This window comes from Rhinolophus hipposideros (assembly GCF_964194185.1).
Source record: "Rhinolophus hipposideros genome assembly, chromosome: 14".
In the NCBI taxonomy this organism is placed as follows: Eukaryota; Metazoa; Chordata; class Mammalia; order Chiroptera; family Rhinolophidae; genus Rhinolophus; species Rhinolophus hipposideros.
This window is the reverse complement of record NC_138060.1, coordinates 43,272,989-43,294,798: the sequence shown is the minus strand read 5'-3', so window position 1 is coordinate 43,294,798 and position 21,810 is coordinate 43,272,989. Positions and strand designations below refer to the sequence as shown.

General features: G+C 35.3%; 1 protein-coding gene across 3 annotated transcripts in view; it reads right to left on the bottom strand.

Moving 5' to 3' along the window:
- UBE2E2 (ubiquitin conjugating enzyme E2 E2) overlaps nucleotides 1–21,810 on the bottom strand; it is a 297,767-nt gene that overhangs the window by 27,022 nt on the left and 248,935 nt on the right. For 2 of the 3 annotated variants that reach the window (XM_081073426.1, XM_081073427.1), the window contains exon 5: nucleotides 16,334–16,481. In XM_081073426.1, coding sequence (XP_080929552.1) covers nucleotides 16,334–16,481 — 148 coding nt within the window. Of the gene's footprint in view, nucleotides 1–14,260; nucleotides 16,023–16,186; nucleotides 16,482–21,810 lie in introns of those variants that run through there. The other variant, XR_013994934.1, reaches the window with a different exon arrangement.

Sequence of the window (21,810 nt, the reverse complement as noted above, 5' to 3'; positions counted from 1 at the left end):
AAAACATTTATCCATAAAGACACGTGTGATCCAATGTTCATTGCAGCTTTGTTTACGGTGGCCAAGACATGGAAACAACCAAAATGTCCTTCGATAGATGAATGGATAAAGAAGTTGTGGTATATATACACCATGGAATACTACTCGGTGGTAAGAAAAGATGATATAGGAACATTTGTGACAACATGGATGGATTTTGAGAGTATAATGCTAAGCGAAATAAGTCAGAGAGAAAAAGCTGAGAACCCTATGATTTCACTGATACGTGGTATATAAACCAAAAACAACAAAAGAACAAGACAAACAAATGAGAAACAAAAACTCATAGACACAGACAATAGTTTAGTGGTTACCAGAGGGTAAAGGGGTTGGGGGAGGGAGATGAGGGTAAGGGGGATCAAATATATGGTGATGGAAGGAGACTGACTCTGGGTGGTGAACACACAATGGGATTTATAGATGATGTAATACAGAATTGTACACCTGAAATCTATGTAATTTCACTAACAACTGTCACCCCAATAAATTAAAAATAAAATAAAATAAAATAAAAATATTCTGTCTATCTTTTGGTTGTTTTCCCTGTTACTGGAAGTTCTTCCTATTATTTTTTTCAAATAGTTTTTCTTTCCTGACTCCCTTTTCTGGGATTCCAGTCACAAGTATGTTAAGATAGCTTGATGTTGTCCCGCAGCTCACTGAAGCTCTGTTCATTTGCTTTTTTTTTTTTTTTTTTAGGTTTTTATTTCTCTTGCTTTATTATGGATATTTTTGATTACTATGCTCAACTTCACTGATCATTTTTTCTACTTTATCTAATCTGCTGTTACTCCCATCCAATGCACCTTTCATGTCTGATACTGTCTTTTTATACCTCTAGAACTTTTGTGTATTTTTAATATTTTGTTTTTCTCTTCATCATGTTTGTGTCTTCCTCTACCTTCTTAAGCATATGAAATTTATTTATAATAGCTGTGTTAGCATTCCTGTCTACTAATTCCATCATCTCTGTCATTTCCGGTTCTATGGATTATTTTTCTGCTGGTTATGAGTCCTATTTTCCTGCTTTAAAAATGCCCAATAATATTTTAGTGGATGTACAACACTCTTAATTTTACATTGCTGGGTCTTGGCATTTGTTGTAGTTCCTTAAAGAATGTTGCACTTTGTTTTGGCATGCATTATTTAGGAGAAGTCTGACCCTTCAAGCCTGGCTTTAAACTTTGTTACAACAGGTGCAGAGTAACCTTCTTTAGTGCAGAGCTAATTTACCCCTACTATTGAAGCTGCATCTTCTGAGGACTACATGATTTCCTATTTATTGTGAGACCTTTCCACCCATCGAGTCTCATATGAGCTCCGAAAATTATTCATTCTATTTCCTTTGCCAGGCCCCAGGTGGTTTCTTCTGACGTACAGATTCAAGGTTAGCCAAAGACTCAAGGGAATCCCTTTTCAGATCTCTGGAACGTTCTCTCTGTGCAGTTCTCTGGGTCTCTGCACCACAAACATAAGCCACCTTGGTCTTCCCAAACTCCTGTCTCTGTCCCCACAACTCAATGAAACTGCTGGATTCTCTTTGGTTTTTCCCTCTCCTTTCATGGCAGCCTGGAAATTGCCACGAGGTAGGCAGTAAGCTGGGGCAATCTTAGGGTTCACTTCATTTGCTTCTCTCTTCTCAGGGATCGCAGTCCTGGGCTGTCTATTGTCTACTGTCCAGTTTACTCATTGTTCAAAGTAGGAGTGTCTATATGGCTCCTATTATTTCTTCATGGCCAGAAGCAGAAGTCCCTTCTCATGTATTTAAAATCATTATGAACAATCCAGATAATAAAGTACACCTAGTATATAATTAAATTTACTTGAAGTTTGCTACAAATAGCTAGGTTTCACTTCTACTGTAATTAGACACAGTCTCTGATCATCAGGAGTTTGTCATCTAGTATAATATCCTGACATATTTTAAGTTGTCTTTAGGACTGAGGCACATACAAGGAAAGAGCAAAGGAACACTAGCAGTAAGAACAAACGTTAAAAAACACTCGGGCTTAAAATAAGGCAAAGTTTCCTGGGAGTTCTTTGGCCAGATGGGGTTGCAGGAGAGCACAGTTTGTGCATTACGGGTGCACAGAAGAAAGAAGCAGAGTTACACTTCATTTTACAGATGACAGAGGATAATGCTAAATATTTAAATGATCTAGATAATAAAGATAAGCCTGAAGCAAATTGAGATCATTAAGTCAAGTATGACTTATAACTCATTCTTCTGATTATTTCTCCTTCTAGAAAGTAAATTCTGTTGCATATGAAACTCTAAATTCACAAAACTACAAAGAAGTCACTTATAAATTTTACGCAAGAAATTATACTCCTTTTTTAGACATCTCAAAGGCCAGGTCATCACACCTCGCAGAGCTAATATGGGCTTTCCGTTGAATACATTCCATATAATGATACTCATAGCCTTGAAAGTGTTTACAGAAGTCTACTCATACCACTGCATAATAATGCTGCAAGATAGTCAGGGTGGGAAGTACTGTCTTTAATTCACAAATGAGGGCACTGATTCATCTAATGAATAGAAAGCAAGGCAACTTTCTAGTTTTCTGACATCTTCAAAACCGAGTATAATTTGGCTCCCTTGACTTAATCCTTTTTAACATGGCGAAGTAGAACCTTCGTTGCGCTCATGATCTATTTGACATAGGTGAGTCTAGCACGGGGAATCACTCGGTTTGCTGAAAAGAGGCATGAAAAGTATGTCACCATCACTCAGAGAAGTCAGGTGTAAATGCAGTGACGATCTGGACAACAGCTTAGAGCTAAACAATAGAAACCATCTTACACTAGGACCTAACACCAGTGGGAATATTCCAAGGTTATACCAGGCTAACAGACACTAGAAATTACATCATATGGTTATAGAAATAATAAAGAAAGCTCTCTTAAAATAAAAATAAATAAAAAAGATAGTTTGGATTCCCTTCTTTTAAAAAACAACAACACATTTTGCTGGGTGAGAAAAAGGTTAAAAGAAGATAAGAGTTAATAAGGAGAGCAGGAGGTGACCAATAAGGATAATAAAAAGCAGCAGCAGAAAAAAATGAGAGGCTGAGCTATAGATAAAACAGAAGAGAGTGGCTAATAGGAAAAGGGAGAATGGAGAAGGAATAACAAGGATACACCCCCCAAAGCTCTGTCCTACAGAAACGTGTGCCGTGCACTTCACCTTGCCTTTGGCACCAGCTCAGTGGTTCTTACGGAGGACAGGGCTACACTTCGTGCCTGAGGAGTCTAATTGGAACCGGGGATGAAGGTGGAGTTGTACCTTGAAAACACATACCACAGATGAACTGTGTTTATAGTATAAGCTGCAGGAAGTCCAGGGCAGAGTCCCTGGGCTAAGAGGGACAGGTCAACAATGGGGAAGAAGGCACTGCTTGGTCACAAAAGGCTGAGAACATCTTTGTAAGAACTTTTAGTACCTGTCTCTTTCAAAAGATGATGTGGGTTATAATATTTTATGGATAACCTCTGATGTGGTTCATTGTCTTTCTCTTAATTGCGTTTTCTACAGGGTTCCTGAAAAAGGCAGTTTTTAGAAGACAGTTATGAACAAGCTGATGTGAGAACATAAGCAAAAACCCAGGGGTTCCCACTGCTTTTGCTCTTCCTATTTGCAGGCAGAGGAGAGAGTTCAGCACTTCATTTTAAGAGCATCACTCTTCTCTCCAGTTTTCACACCTGGTCCCTGAGGATATCAGACAACTCCTAACACAGCACAGAACAGCTTCATTAACAAATCCTCTGGGCAGAAAGATTCTTGCAAAGCCAGTGTGGTCACAGATGGGCCTCCTAAGTGCTGTATGGGTGGTGTCAGTGGTCTCTCAACGTTGTCTCCCTGAAAGGTCATCTGAAAGGGGAATGTGACAGCCACATAGGGAGCTGTGCTGAGACAGAAAAGAGATCAGGTACCACTGTCTCTACGCTGATGCTGAGGGATCCTTCTGAGTTCAGAGTGGGCAGTCAACATCCTGGAGGGGTGTTTTATGCTGTTATCAAACTTTAAAAACGTATTCACTTTTTAAATTTATATAACATAAAATCCATGCTATGTCATTTATAAATGAGGTACACGTGTTTCTGACAATCAATATCATTAGAATGATTCTATTTACCAATAACAAGTCTACAGTAGTAACAAACAACCACATTATAGATATGGATGGAATAGGGACAGAAGTCTAAATTGCAAAATAAATTAACCAACAAAGAAATAACGTATTGTTTCAAAAGTGGCATGTTGTGAAGATCTAAGAGAATTACACAGATCATAGTCAGCTGCTTCATAATCTCATCATTTCTACATATTTTATGTGGTAGAAAAGACACCCGTGGCAAATCTCCCCACCCAGGAGTAACAACTAAAATCTTGCTGTTTGTGTAGAGACTAAGAGACTACAGAACACCTAGACAACAGACTCAGGAAAAATAAGTGTTGTTGTTGGAACGCAACAGTTCAGCAAACCCTGACACAGTTATGCCTCTACTGACAGAAGCTGTAAATAAACCCAAATGGTGAGGGGCTGGGTAGTTATGAAATGTGCTCCCTGACCCTACCCCAAGCAAAACATTTAATCTCTTATTTACATGCCTCACATTGCCAAACATGAGTCAAATGATTTGCAATAAAACATACATCCTCAATAAAATAATTAGAATAGAATAATCTACATCATCATAAAAGCATGGGTACTAGGAAAGGAAAGAAGCATGTGTAATTAGCATGTATACTAATTTTAAGGGTTAAGGTAGTTATTGTGACTAAGCATTAAATTAGTGCTGTGCTACCTGATGGCCAAAGTAAAACAATAAAATGTGACTACAGAAGGATAGAGGACTAATTTTAAAAAGTGACAAACTTATTACTGGTCCTTAACGTAAAAAATGAAAAACAAACAAACAAACAAAAAACCACAGGGAGAGGTTATCTAGGGGAATAGGAAATACCCTTCACCTAAAAACACACAATTCTTATGTAATTCTTTCCTTATCATTTAAGAAAGCCCTTTTTACTCTAGAATGAGAATTAATCTGAGTCCTTTTTCACCACTGTAATCTTTGTTATCTTTTAATTATCTCCATTTAAGAAACAATAAATAAAAATGTTATTAAATCAAGACTAAGTGTTCCTGACTCTTCAGAAATTCCTCAACTATGGGAAATGCAGTTTTTGAGTTATTCCCTGTTGAAATAGTTCTGAGTAAAAGACACATTCCCATGCCAGTAAAAAACGGTGCTTACTTAAATTGAGGGTCTGCTTCACTTTGAAATTTATTTGTATTTACAGAGCCTTTCACTGACAATGACAGAAGGGGTAGCTTCAACAGCATTCCCCAATTCCCAAAAGAACACCAGATGACAAAGATGTGAAGATAATATAGGGGGGAGAAAAACAACTTAAATACAATTTACTAAATTTTAACACTAAGAAAGACATGTATTAATTGATTTTAGTGGAGGAAGACTTCAGTTTTGGGAGAGTATAGAAATTTATAAGTACTGATCTAGACCACTATCTTTTCCTTCTTAGTGTTTCTCTTAACAACAACAAAGGATCATTAGTGATTTCTAAAAAAAAACACCCCAAAATGATATTTTCTAAAAAGTAAATTGAAGAAAGTTTTCATAAGTTAATATATACAGTAGCTTTTTAAAGAGATCAACTTCCAAACCAATATATTAGAGGTTATTATTGTGAGGGCAGCAATAGATTTTGTAACAGAAAATTTGTAGCAAAAGCAAATCCATGTCTAGATTTATATTAATTAAGGAGCAATGCATAGGGAAATGCTAAAGAGAAACAGATCAAAGCCCAGGCTAAAAGTTGAGGTCAGCGTGTCTAAACTTACACTAAGAATATACTGAGACAAACTTAAGTGACAAATATACTTTGCAGAGTCCCACTAAATATGAGTTTGCAGAGCAAAGAGCCTCAAATTAAAATTAAATACTTATGTTTAAAGGATAGTTAATTTAAGAAAAATTTAATAAGCATGTGCTATTTTTATGAGAAAAAACAATAAAGCTATTTCCATTTTGCAAAAAAAGAGAAAGCCAACATAGATACATCATCAAGGAGTAGAATTAGAACCCTTTTTTCCCCCACCTTGAGATATCCTCCCTGTACCATGAAAACTAGGAATATACACATGGCCTGAGTTCCCCAAATGCCATTTTCACATATAAATCAAAGGTTTCTTTGCCTAGTTACAATAACTACAACTTTAAACCCCCTTCCGGAGATTTAAACAAGCAAACAAACAAAAACCTCTCTTCAAACAGTAATCTTTCACTTAAAAACTTAACAAATTGGACACAATTTTAAACTCAGATATGATTAATCCCAACTCTGAGCTATCCACAATATTTTGAATGTGAATCCAATGAAAGAACACAGTCTCTGCAGGCAAGGAACCCTCAATACGGCTAAAGTTAAAATACACTACAAATATATGGTGATGGAAGAACTGACTCGGTGGTGGAACACACAATGGGATTTATAGATGATATAATACAGAATTGTACACCTGAAGTCTATGTAATTTTACTAAGAATTGTCACCCCAATAAATTAAAAAAAAATACATCAGCCCTATCAGACCCTTGCCTAGATAAAAACCGTATGCCTTCCTCAGGTAAGGGGACCCCTTACACAGGAGCAGGGATGGCTGGCGCTCTGTGTGCCGCTGCCCCAGCGAAGCAGGGTTATGTGTTCATGCACTGCAGCTGAATGTTCTTTTCTGGAATTTTTCTTATAAAAATCTAATGCTGGCATTCAAAGCTAGATAAATACAATAAAGACATCTCTAGGTCTCCATTTGTTGAGCTTCCCATGTGTATCTGAATTAGACTGTGTATGAACATGTTTCCATCATAGAAACCAGTCTGGACAAGAAATTCAGTCACCAGAGTATGTGAGGCCACGATGCACCTCACTGGTGTGAACAGTCGCCTCCAAAAGTACCACCTACAGGCACACAGCTGTATAGGCTTTTATACGCTGGCCTAGGCACGTGGGTATCACAAACAAAATGACTTAATTAGGAACATGCCCTCAGAGTGAAGGCAGTGATGAATTAGGGGGGAAAAACCCTTGTATTTTTAAAAAAGAAATGGGGGGCATTCATTATTCAAGTTTTATAAATGCTTTATTTGCAACAAGTTTCTCCATAGGATACTTATAAGTAGAAAGTACTTCAAATACATCTAAAATATTTTGATTTATAATTTTTTCTCCAGGAACATACGTTGAGGTAAGAAATATGCCTATACAGTTAAAAAAAAACAACTCCTAATACTGCTTATTATGAAATTCTTCACCAGTATGACACAACCAAAAATTCAATACCCATAAGCATTAAGTTCCAGCATCTCTTCAAAGACAAATGTAAAAAGAAAAAAAGAGAAAGAAGTTGTTACTGTTGTGTAGAAATAATCAGTCTGACATTTTAGAAATATCTTCTTTTTAAAATAAGAATTATTGTGAGTGTTGTACTGAAAGCACCTTGCTCAGGCCAGGTATTAAATACAAGGCCGAGTGAGAAAGTCCGGAAAAACAAAGACAACTGCTTAGTTGTTACGGGCCCCAGACTCAGACATTGGTAGTGTGACACTGATTCTTAGATTTTCATCATTACTATGTTTTCCCAAGACACGACACGATCACAAATATGCAAATTAAAAAGACAAAATTTTAGTCAATCATCTAGATGTTTTGTCCATACAAGTAAATTTCTGGACAATTGGAGGGGTTTTATTATGATTTTTTAGAATTCTCCAATTTCCATATTAAAACATTGTAATGCATTGTTATGATTTCAAATATGTAGTATTTAAGAAATTTACCTTCATTTCTCCTTATGAAATGACTTTACTCAGTGGCTTATCTTCCATAGCAACATATACTGAACCCTCCAGTAACTATTATTAATAATAATTATGATGCAGCAACCTTTTCTGAAGTTTACTATATTATCTCCTTTAAAAATGGTTGCGAAGAAAATTAAAAACACGAGTCCTCCAATGTTCATTGCAGCTTTGTTTACGGTGGCCGAGACATGGAAACAACCAAAATGTCCTTTGATAGATGAATGGATAAAGAAGTTGTGGTATATATACACAATGGAATATTATTCGGTGGTAAGAAGAGATGATATAGGACATTTGTGACAACATGGATGGATCCTGAGAGTATAATGCTAAGTGAAATAAGTCAGAGAGAAAAAGCAGAGAACCATATGATTTCACTGATACGTGGTATATAAACCAAAACAAAAAAAGAACAAGACAAACAAATGAGAAACAAAAACTCATACACATAGACAATAGTTTAGTGGTTACCAGAGGGTAAGGGGGGTGGGAGGTGGGAAATGAGGGTAAGGGGGATCAAATATATGATGATGAAAGGAGAACTGATTCTGGGTGGTGAACACACAGTGGGATTTATAGATGATGTAATACAGAATTGTACACCTGAAATCTATGTAATTTTACTAACAATTGTCACCCCAATAAATTTTAAAAAAAGAAAAAAAAGAAAGAAAAAAAAGAAAATTCACCTTTCTATATTAACATTGTATATTTTTCTCCTGTTGCTCTTAATATTTTTCTCTTTGTTAATTATATTCTTAAGTTTGACTATGATCTTTCTAGTTGCAGTTTGCTTTGTATTTGCTTGGTGTTTGCTGACCTTGAATATGTAGGTTATGCTGTTTGATCAAATTTGGAATATTTTTAGGCACTATTTCCTTCAAATATTTGTTTGCACTGATTACTCCTAGTATTCCAATTACACATTTATTAAAATATTGACTAGTGTCTTACCAAAAAAAAAAATGGTTGCTATGAAAATTAATGGTATCAAGCAATATTACCTGTAAATGTTTAGCCTGTCTAAAAACAGTCCTTGAGAATCTGTCAAAATCCCTAAACCCTAAATAAAGGTAAGTTTTGAAGGTGGGTGAGGGATACATTAGGGTTCATTATGATTATTTTCCCTATTTTTGTGAATGTGAAAAAACCCACTATATCCATTTCTTTAGTAAATCAGAGTCGACAGGCCATCTAGTTTAAACATTTTACTACTATATCCTATATGTGCTTAAAAGTACTAGGTCTTCAAACATTTGAAATTGCCTACAATTCATTAAAAAATTACTAATCAGGCTGACCTTCTCTTAATTACATTGAACTGGTGAGATCTTACTGTATGTACATGAGGACACACCAATCAGAATCCTACAAAGGATGAGCAGACAATTTTGTAATGGTCAGAAAGAAATGGAAAAGGAATTACAGCTTGCTACCACAGGGATTCATCCTCCTGCTTTAAGAATGCTGGTAGCACAGCTATTTCATGTTTCACAGCTATTCCCTGGGTCAGAGATAAGGAAACAAAAGTGAGAAAAAGAAACATGAAGATGACAAACACAAGGTTATATTTTCTCCTTTACCAAAAGGGAGCAATTTCTCCAATGGTCCTTTCCTTTAGGTGAGATATGAGGGTGAACTTTTTTACAGGCACATTTGAAATGCCATCTCATGTATCAGCAAATATAATAAAAATCTAGTTTTTACCATCTTTGAAAGAATCAAACCTACCAAAGAGCTATATTTATCTATGAGAGTAAGAAATTTTTGTAGTCAGCATTTTTGGTCAATGATCTATTAAAAAAATAACAAACAGCTACTGTCCTTTTTAAACGAGGCAATTGGATGTTCAGGAAAGATATCAAAACTGATGCTTATGTTAAATAGACTTGTTCACACAGAGCACAAATACCAAGGGCTGATTAGGGCACTCGCTTTGTCATGGAGTCATCTCTCACCTACAAACAGAAGACAACAATCCTTTCCTGGCAACTCTGACTCAGAGAGGAACCGTTTTACTTATTTCACTACGTGGCATCAGAAGAAACCTGATGTCTGTGTCGCCATCTGTAACATCATTTGTAGAAAATTTTTTTTGCATTCCTGCTAAGACAGCTTGTTTTGAAAACAGGTAGGCTTGTCATTTTTACAGCTTTTCAGTTAAAGCAATTGTTCTTTGCCAGTTCTCAAGTGTACTGGAACAAGCTATGTAGAAGCAAGGTTTGTGCTGCTGGAGTAAGCAATGCAATCCTCTTTAAATTCCAGTTATGCACCTTTCATTCATCAGTGTAACAGCTCACAAACTTAGTGTAAATAATCTATATAAATATACTTGTGCTGAAATAATTAATGCTATTTTATGGCCCCTACTCCCTAGTAGTCACAATCACTTATAAAATTTTAATATTTAATAACACAATTTAGTATCTAATCATAATCAGGTTAAAGACAAGCAATTAATAACAATCAAAATTAAGGACAATTTATGGATAAGGACTGCATTAATTGTTAAAAAAACACACAAAAAACCAAACAACAAAATAGGCCATAAGCGATCTGAAACAAAGGGTTGTGCTGCTGGAGGATGAGGAAGGAGCCATTTTTCAACCTTTTAACACTATGAAAATGTCACTGGGAGCAAACTCCTCTATCCATTTGCTCGTCCATTTGAGAAGAACAAAGCTCTTACCAATGAAGCTGCAGCTGTGCTCACCCTCAGCTTAATCACTGTACGGCTGAGGTTAATTAGCTGCCATTCTTAGCTCTATTTGTTGTTCTAATAAAGTTCTGCACGAATCTAAGACTCGGAGTAACTGACACTTGATTTTTATTTGGAAGGCAATAGGGAGAGAGGGAAGAGCTCGTCCATTCTGAGTGTTGGTGTTTGGTGGATATGCTTACTAGAGCATTTCCGTTTGACCTGGCCTGTACAGTTCTGACTGTTTAAAGAGTGGAGGACAAAGACTCCATGGTTGTTTATGAATGTAGAACCCTGTTGACCCAGGCTGCATCACAAGGGAGCCCATAGTTTGAAGGCAGATGACAGGGGAATGAAATACACAGGGTGAGGGTCAGAGCGCAAAAAATTCCTTCACAGAGCAAAAGAACCAAATCACATAACTTTTATAGATGACACTGCTGGTATGTCTTATCTTTGGCAATTAAAAAAAAACCCTTTATTATAGAAAATTTGGAACATATTCAAAAGTAGACAGAATAGCATAATGAACCCCCATGTACTCACCACTAAGATTCACAATTACAAGGCGTGATCAAACAATATGGTAAATGTTGAAATAAAAAAAAAAATTACAGTAAAAGATACATTGCCATTAATTCCCCTCATAATACTCCCCTTGTCTTTGAACACACTAATCCCACACTGTTCTTGCCACTTTCTGAAGCACTTCTGGAAGTCCTCTTTTGTGAATGTCTTTAGTTGCGCTGTTGTGGCTGCCTTGATGTCCTGAATCATTCTGACTTTGGGGAAGAGCCAGAAATCACACTATGCCTGATCTGGTGAATAAGTTAGATGAGGATACACCGTAATGTTTTTATTTGACAGAAATTGCTGTGTACCAGAAGTGATGTGTGACACTGAGCAGAGGATGATTTACGGCACACTTTAAAGCACACCTTCTCTCAACCGTAGCTCACACCCGACTATACTGAACAAGATGAAACTTGTCATACTGTTCCTAAGGTTTGATGCGCCACTTTCCGTATTGAAGATCCCTGCCTTTCCATTGGATGGCACTCAGCAGCAGCATTCACAGTGTCACACATCGCTTCTGGTACAGCAATTTCTGTCAAATAAAAACATTACGGTGTGTCCACATTCTTATTCACTGGATCTGGCACCATTTAACTTCTGGCTCTTCCCCAAAGTCAAAATAACCGTGAAAAGTAAACGTTTCAAATCAAATCAGAACAGAGAGGCAGCCATCACACTGCAATTAAAGACACTCATGAAAGAGGACTTCCAGAACTGCTTCAGAAAGTGGCAAGAACTTTCTGAAGTGACATGGGATAAGTGTTTTCGAAGTGAGGGGGATTAATGGCAATGTGTCTTTTACTGTAATATATATATATTCTTTAATTTAAACATTCACCTTAGTTTTTGATCACACCTCATATAATGGTCAAGATGATATCTTCCACATCCCTACCCACTTCTAATTCTTCTGGATTACTTTGAAGCAAATCCTGGAATCAAAGAATTTCATTTGCAAATAGTTCAGTGTGTATCTCTAAAAGGTAAGGACATGTAAAAAATTCATAATCAAAATTCCATTTTATTATGCCTAAGAATTTCTGGCAATAATTCCTCAAAATCAAACGCTTGGTTTTCAAATTTCCAATTACCTCATCATAGTAATATGTTTTGCGGAAAATTTTTAATGATAACAGTGTCAGAATTATATTTAGGATGAAACAAGCTTGTAACACTTTAGAAAGCAACAGTAGTAGAGTAGGAAAGTAGAACTAAGATTAGTAAAATAATGCCAGATGATATGCAGCTTTATATACTTTTCAGAAAAAGAAGGGGAAAAAAAGGTTAGAAATATTTCTGGACATACTCTGTAAAATAAAGCATCTGGCACAGGAAAAATATTGACTTCCTTGTTTTATGTCACAACTGTCAGTGTTCTCAGGATAGTTCATTTTGTATGAGAGAAAATACCCATTTATACGTCTGACGACCATAATATAGGTGCATTTTAAATAACAGATTTCATATAAAAAATATGATAAAACATCTTAGAGTTTAAAAAACCCACAAAACAGTAAAAACAAATTTCAAAAGGCGAAATCAAACAGAACAGAGCTTAAATTTTGTGTGCCTGAGAATATTTTCAAATAAAAGCATTCCATGAAAAATGGAAATTTGATTAGTACTCTAAACTTCAGCCATTCATACTTGTACATTAAATCAGATTTACCAAGCAGGACTAAATTTACAGAATCTGGAAGCCTGGTGTTAACCTTTTGGGCATATCTTCCTCTGTTCCTTTCTGCCGCCACTCTGTTCGCCATCAGTGTATCACAGACAAACTCTGGTAGCTGGGTAATGTCTGACCAATAAGAATTCTGCATCAGGCTCTGTAAACACCACTGGGAAATGTGACTAGCCCTATGAAGGCCAGCAGTGAGACCCACCAAAACCATTGCAGTGGGAACAGAATGATAATCACTGGTGTACCCCTCGACTGGCCGATAAATGTTGGACATTTGCCTCCTGAGAGACAATCCTTCCTACGAGGTAATACAATAGGCATTACCAATTCAGAATTAGGCTTTTTTCAGATTACAAAACCCAAGAGTGTCAGTGCCAAGGCAGTAGTGTTAACAGATTACTCAATACTATCTCTCTCAATTAAATTCAACCAAACAGGTATTTATCAGCCATCTAATCTATGCCCATTAGGAATCCTAAACACTCTGGGAAACAACATCAATAAGAATCTATTATTGTTATAAAGGGCTTTCACATATACCATCTCATTTTAAACTCACAGGAATTCTGTGATGTAGGTAGGGCTGATCACAACCTTCATTTTATATAAGGAACTAAGGCTGAGGAAAGTTAAGAGACAGTACAAAGTCACACAACTAGTGAACAGTGGAGCTAGTTTTTAAATCTCCATCTGCTGACTATAAATATCATGCAATAAGGATGTGCGGCCCCATCCTGAAACACATCACATTAGTTTCTGAATAGGCCCAAATTTCTTGAAAGAGACAAATGCAAATTATGAGAAAAGTATAAAAAAAGATTTAAAAAATTAGTTTATGTAGGGAAAAGAGTGAGAAAGCCCTTTTAAAGTTGGTTACATCTACACCCTTATGAGGCTTACTTCTGAGCTCACAGTATTTCTGGTGTTAAAATAGCTCAGTATAGGAAAACCTTATTTATTCATATGCTGTCAAATTTATATTTGTGATAATTTGAAGATAAGTTAGATTGAAGTTTAATGTAAATCTAGGAGGAAACATTCTACAGAGATGGGAAGTGTATCAGAAAACTGAAATAAATCCATTACACAAAAGAATGGACATTTTTACTTGTTTAAGATATACAACTCCTTTTAAGACTCTGGAAGTGTGGACATACATATAAATGATGTGCTAATTAGGATACTTCCTTATATGTGTTAGAGTATAAACATTTAGTTTGTTAGCACGTATTTTATAAATAATATTCCATTCTTATATCAGATAGGCTATCTTTAGTTGGTGAAAATCAAGGAACAGTATTATCTTTAGATTTATTCTTACTATCAATAGCATTATTTTCAAAATCTGTTTATTTTATTTATGCAATTTTTGCTTTAGCTGGGGTAATTTTTATTTTTATTTTTTTGCAGAACGCATATGCAATTTCCTGAGACACAGCAAAAGAAAACAAATTTACTGAACAGAAATCTCTCTACTGAGAGAAGACTTTGGTGGAATGAATCTATTCCTTCACACAGGGCTATCTATCTGTACAGAGAACACTCTCACATACAAACAGATTCAGGGTGACAGGCCCATTTCAGCTGACGAGACGAGGCAGGTCTGGTTACCGTTGGGTAAGGACTGCCTTTCGGTAAGTACCGAGTTTTCTCTCTTAAGTGTGAAGTTACAATTTATTCCATGTATAAGAAGTGAGGACTTCTTATTCATCTAGTGCTCCTAAATGTCTCATAAATAGTAGAGTCTCAAAAGTTTTGCTTCCCACCCTGGTTTTACTGAGACATAACTAACAAACAATACTGTATATAAGTTTAAGGTGTACAGCATAACGACTTGACATCAAAAGTTTCTTGAATAAGTTGCATACGAAAATAAACTTTTCTCTTAAAAAAAAAGGACTCCTCACTCCACATTTCAGCAAACCTCAGAAGAAGTACTATTTTGGGGAGTAGGGAAGGAGATGCAGTTCATGTTCCAATACTTCCCGGAGGACTGCTTTGTCTGGGCCTCATATCACCAAATAAATGCTTTTTAATGACATTCCCTCCAAATGAAGTTATACACAGAGTCTAAGAGACAATGGGATTGATGCAGGATTAATGAGATTGAAAAATAAAGTGTCTGTCATTCAGTTTTATATTGATGTAGCTTTACTGAACTTTACTATCTGGGGTAAAGTATGAATTAATTAAAAATATTTTAAATAATCTTGCACAATATTTTATTTTTGGTGTTAAAAGCTTTAATTTGTTATATATATTCTAAATATATAACACTTTAATTCTGTTTTTATATTCCCTCATTAAAAAGTTTTTATTACTGAAAAATAATAAACATATAAAACTTGAAAAGCTTGTAATTTCTTCATGTTTTATACACCAGCTAGGAGGCTCAGAGAGACCCCGATCCCACTGGTCATTTCTCTTGTCTCAAACTTCATTTACCTACAGAATAGTATTTATTCCTGAACATGGAAGATGGAATCTCATGAAATATTAACACTACCAATTAAAAACTCAAAGAAGAATTTCTTATTGAGAACATCGATGAAAACCCTAGAGCTACCTTTGGATTTTTAGGTTTTTCCAAAATAAATCCAAATATGTAAAGAATTGGCAGTTTTGTCTTTTAGTTAAAAGAAGCTGGTCAGACACATAATCACACATCTGGGAGCACACAGAAAGTAAGAACTTTCAACATTAAGCACACCAGCAAGCCAAAAAGGCTTGGTCATAAACTCTCGTTAGTTTTCCTGGGAAGTTGTATTTGTCTTTCCTATTTGGGGGTATTTCCTAGTTCAGAACCATTCTGCTTTTTTGTTCTAATAGCTCATAAGGATAGACTGTTATTAAGATGCCGAAAAGGTCACGTCTGTATGATGCTGCCTAGTTGTTTTCAGATTTAAAATAGCCCACATTTTTCAAATTAACATCTTCTGGTAGGCATCTAATTAAAAATTCAGCTATTCAATTAAAATTTTTATTATTTCGAGGCAGAATGCAAGACATTCTTCAAATACAATTCTTAAACTAAAATGATTTTTCATTACTTTTTATCACACGATGCTTTTTCCTTCTTGGCAAATAACAGGTCTTAAAAAGACTAATGACAAGACCCAATTTAAAAAGAAAGCTGTTAGGAGAACTGACTCTGGGTGGTGAACACACAATGGGATTTATAGACGATGTGATACAGAATTGTACACCTGAAATCTATGTAAATTTACTAACAATTGTCACCCCAATAAAATTAATTAAAAAAAAAATCAAAAAAAAAAAAAAAAAAAAAAAGAAAGCTGTTATACACTAACTTATGTACTATGGGAATTTAAAGTCAAAGTAATAGTAATTGTAGTATTGTAGAAGTAGTGCTGATGGTAGTAAACAATTTAGTGAGGTCTGACATTTAAGTCTTGAATAGATCGATTGGATTTAGTCTCTCACCAGGGTTGCAATCTGTAAGAAGCGAGCAGATGGAGAGGAGCACTTTAGAAATGGTTAGGGCCGGACTCCAGTTGTCCTTTAGGATGTCCAGACAGATCACACCTTGGCTGTTAATATTACAGTGGTAGATTCTTGTTCGGAAGGTAACCTAGAAGAAAATGTAAAGTTGTTACAAATTGACATACCTTTTATTATACAAAATAATAAGGGTCATTGGTTCAACCATATATTTACTTTTTCCTTAAGCACATGTGAAGAATCAGTAAACAAAGTCACTATTTTAGAACTTCTCATTCTGGGCACAGAGAAGTAAACTCCAAACAGCAAAATCATGACATTCTGCTTTGGACGAAGAGTCCTATCACTTAACGAATGCTCTGGGGACTGAATTTACTTTTGGTGCTGTGGCATTGTTCATAATAGGAAAAGTAACTCTGACCTCTAAGCAAATTTCAAAGAAAAAAATTTCAAAAATAAAAATTTCAAAGGAAACTTCTGTTGGATTCCAGTTAAGGGTTTTGTACATTTATAAAATTCAAAAAAGCATGGGAAATGAATAGAAAGGTAATAAATATTCAATGTCATAGTTTAAAAACATAAATTAGGGCACATATGTAAAATCTAGTTTAAAGAAAAACTGTAATAGTTGTAACTTACAAACCTTTTCTTCCTTCAATTTTATATTTTGAATGTAATTTAATTAATAATAATTTAATTTGTTTAGTGCTGCCTACCTCTGCCCTTTGACAGCTAGATCACCACTGTACTTTGCTTAGGTAAATTTTTTAAATTTAATTTTTATATTAGTTTCAGGTGTACAAAACAACATAATGATTAGACATTTATACCCCTCACCAAGTGATAACCCCCCTCCCAAGTCTACTACCCCTCTGACATCGTAGATAGCTGTTACAATGCGCTTAAGTATAATTTTGAAACAGGCTTATAACACTTTTGAACTTTGACTAAAAGTCCAAATCAGTTTTATAACTCTGATAAAACTGTTTTATAAAAGTCTTAGGTAAGCAACAATAAGATTGTAATGCTATTCATTTAATATCCTGTTTATGTTCTCAAATTTAGAAGTTGAAATGTAAAAGAATCTTGGTGTTCTAAAGACCAGTCTTCTGGTACCCTAAGTTCAAAATGGCTCTGAACCAGAGATACACAGATGGCAGATCTTTGTGGGTGTTGCCATCCCACCAGGGTATCCAGCAGCCACTCAAACATCAGGATTCACTTAATTCTTCTCATGTGAAGTCTCAGAAATTACTGATCCAGTAGTCTACAACTGCTGAACATAGTACAATTCTCAGGCTAGATTAGGACTCCTAATAAGAACTGCCCTGCATGCCAGACCAGATAATCTCAATATCCCTGCCTACATACACACATCCCAAGCACCTAGAAATGTTAAAGAAACAATAACTAACACTCTTTAAAATGCTGAATTATTAAGGTGAATCCTAAGAGGTCAGAACTGAAAACCAACTATTATAGTAAGTACATGAGCTGACTGACAGTCTAGCTGTCAAAGGTGGGGCCTGGAGAAGAGGGGTGTGTGTGTGTGTGTGTGTGTGTGTGTGTGTGTGTGTGTGTGTGTGTGTGTGTGTAAAGAAGTCAGTCTTAATGAAATGGACACTTGGACTTTGACGCCCTTTGTGGAGAAAGAAGATAAAACCTTAGGTCTGTATGTGGCAAGGTGTTGAAATTGAGAGTCCTTACATAAATTGGAACACTTGAGCAGCTTTCAGTAAATGGATGGACTTGCAAAGATAATACCTTATGGAGATCTGGCAAAGACACTTGCCAGAGAAAGCCTGGGCTCTGTCTGGCCTGGGGAGAAAACTGTTTCCCTTAAGAATTCTAATTTCTGGGCACATATATTATGTAAACACTAACTGAAAAATAGCTTAAATGACTATACTACTATTAGATCAAATATATGTTTAAGTCAAAAAGCATTTAAGACAAAAATGAATAAAGAAGATCACTGAATTATGATGAAATAAACAACACATCAGGAAATATAACAATGTGAATCTGTTGTACCTAACAACATAGCCAAAATATAAAAAGTAAAAATTGGAAGAATTATAAAGAGAAAATGATGAAATCAAAGAGGGACATTTTCACTGCAGTAAGTGATAGGTCAACCAGATGAAAATATAGTATTGAAAATATGAACAACAAAGTAATAAAGTACTGAAGATAAAACTTCACCCTCAACAATTAACACATATTTCTTTCCAAAGCATATAAGAAACATTTATAAAAACTGATCACATGCTAAGCCACAAAAGAAGCTTAACATATTTCAAATAATTATTAAGACTACAAAGATCATCCATCATGTTTGTAAACTGAAAAACACATTTTCAAATAACTCTTGGATTAAAGAAAAATAAATAGCTATATTTATAACTGAATGACAATGAAGATGTTGGATTGACATTACCAAAATTTGTGATTTGACTAAAACAGTTGTAAAAAGAAAAAAAATCTAGTTTAAAAGCATATTTTAGAAAGGAAGAAAGACATTTAAAAAGTTAAGCTTCCAACCAAGGAAGGAAAAAGAATAGAGTAAATCCCATGAAAGCAGAGAGAAATGAAGACATGAGCAGAAGCTAATAAAATAGAGAATACCTAACGATATTAAAATTCTGCAGAGAAGTCAGAGTACCTATCCCTATAAGGGCAAGATGAAAAGACAAATTATTATGATCCAATATAAGTGATAAGTGACTTTTATATATAATAATGATACTTAAAAATCTATCAGATATTAATTGGCTACTCCGAGCCAGTTACTCCTCAAAACAACTCAAGGAGGGAAGTAGTATATTGTACACACTAAAGAAATTGTAACTATGTGAGGTGATGGATGTTAACTAAACTTATTGTGGTACTCAATTCAACAATGTATGTATGTATCCAATCATTATGTCTTACACCTAAAACTAATACAGTGTTGTATGATGTCAATTATATCTCAATAAAAGTGAGAAAACGACTAATGCAGAGAAGTTAAAAGAACTGGCTCACAGTCCCATAGTTGGTAAGCAGTGGAGCCATAATTTGAACACAATTTTGTTGATCTAAAAGCCTATGGTTTCCTAAACCTCAATGCCTGTCTTTTTTTTTTTAACTTTTAATTTTGAGATAATTATAGATTCACATGAATTTTAAGAAATAATACAGCCAGGTCAAATATATTCTTCACTCAGTTTCCACCAATGGTAACATCTTGCATAACTATACTCGTAGTATATCACAGGAAATTGACATTGATACGGTTCATTGACCTTTTTCATACATGTATCTTCAGTTCTATATGCACTTATGTATGTATACGTTTCTATGCAATTTTTATCACATGTAGGTTTGTCTGATTACCACCACAGACAAGATACAGAACAGTTCCATTGCAAACATCCTTTGTGTTACCCTCTTATTAAAGGGTAGCCAGTCACAATCCACCTCCCTTCTTAATTTTGTCATTTTAAGAATGCTATATAAATGGAATCATACAGGATGTAACTTTTTGATATTGGTTCTTTTCACTAAACATAATTCCCTTGATCCATTAAATTGTTGCATGTATCAATAGCTTCATCCTTCTTATTGCCAAGTAAAGTTCCATGGTATGGATGTACCAGTTTGTTTAACCATTTACCCACACTGAAGGACAAATGGAATGTTTTCAACTTTTATTTATTACAAATAAAGCTGCTATGAACATTTGAGTGATTTTGTGTGAATCTAAGTTTTTATTTCTCTGTGATAAATGCCCACAAATGCAATTCTTGGGCTGTATGGTAAACTCATATTTAGTTTTATAAAAAACTGCCATACTTTTTTCTAGAGTGGTTGTACCTTTTGCACCCCCACCAGCAGTGTTATTCAGTTTCTCTGCATCCTGGTCGACATTTAGTGTTATTGTCATGCTTTGTTTTAGACATTCTAAAACGGTGTAGCTATACCTTATTGTGGTTTTAATTTGCATTTCCCTAATTGCTAATGATGCGGAACACTTCTTCATGTGCTTATTTGCTATCTGGATACCCTCTTTCATGAGAGAGAATGTTCCTATCCTTTGCCCATTTTCTAATTAGATCTTTTTTTTTTTTTTTTTTTTTTTTTTACAGTTGACTCTGGTGTTTCAAGTGGAGTTATTTCATTAAAAGTAGGGTTGGATAAAAAATAAAGGATGAATTTGCAAAGAATCTTGTGAATTTTTTTTCGACAGAGGATGTTTTACACTTTAATGTTTTATAATACTAATAAAAAGGATCTACTTGGGTGATGTCCACCTGTGACCTGAGAAGTGCTCCTGAATTAAATGGGTAGGTTGATCCTACGTGTTCTAATTCTTTAGACTCCCACCAATACCACCTTTTGAAGCTGGAAAAAAAATTCATGATTCTGGAGTTTTTAAGAATTGTCATGCATTTACCTACTGTAATGTAAGCCATGACCTTTTTCGGGCTCCGTCATCATATTCCTACTTCTATTACCACATTTGCCACAGGAGCTCCTCACCAAACCGTGAATTACTCATGAAAGTATTTTCTTTCAACTGATGTCCAATGCAGTGCTTGGCACATAGGAAGAGCCCACTGTTCGCTGAACAAATGCTAACACATCACAGGCTATTGTTCAAACAGACAAGTATCTCTCCGCGGGGTTGTAACATCTTGTTCTTTAGGTAAAAGAGCACTTTAGAACCACAACTTATATTAGGCTGAAAGCTGGAAGACTGTGGGAAATATCCTGAGGGAGCTGGAGGTATTTTTAATATCTTTCTATCCCGTAATGTTACTTTACTAAATTATCCTACAGATTAAGATATTATTTCAGAAGCAATTTCATACAGGTTAAACCAATAATAAAACATTTAGTATGTACTCAATATGTACCCGGCACTCCACCATAAAACCTTTTATTGTTGCTATTGCCTATTTAAATACTAAAGAGAACTTTAAAAATGTGTGGCCTGGCTACATCAGCAAAAGTGTTCCACAATCAAGGCAAAAACCTGCTAATAAAAGCTCTTGAAACAGCCAGCATTCTTTTCCAGATCCTATCAACAAACCTAGGGGAAATGAGGGAGAAGAATGCATGCAAATTTATGAGAAATTGTCTGCAGTCCTTTGACATTAGTGATGCAGAAACAGAAAATGACGTTCTGAATATTGACAAATATTAAGGGATCTGAGTTGTTAGATTTTGAGTGGCTGAGAAAGCCACCCTCCTCCTCTCACCCTACAGACGAATGGGGTGATCTCTAACTCAATTTCCCAGAAAGCCCATCATGTTATATCTTATTCAGAACATTCTTCACCGTCCTGACAAATAATAAAAAATGACTGTAAAGAAAATTCTAGTTCTATCACAGGGGTTAACACTCACTGAGTTCTGTGTGTTTCACAACCTACACCTGCATTTGCACTTATCGCTGTATTTGACGCACTGCT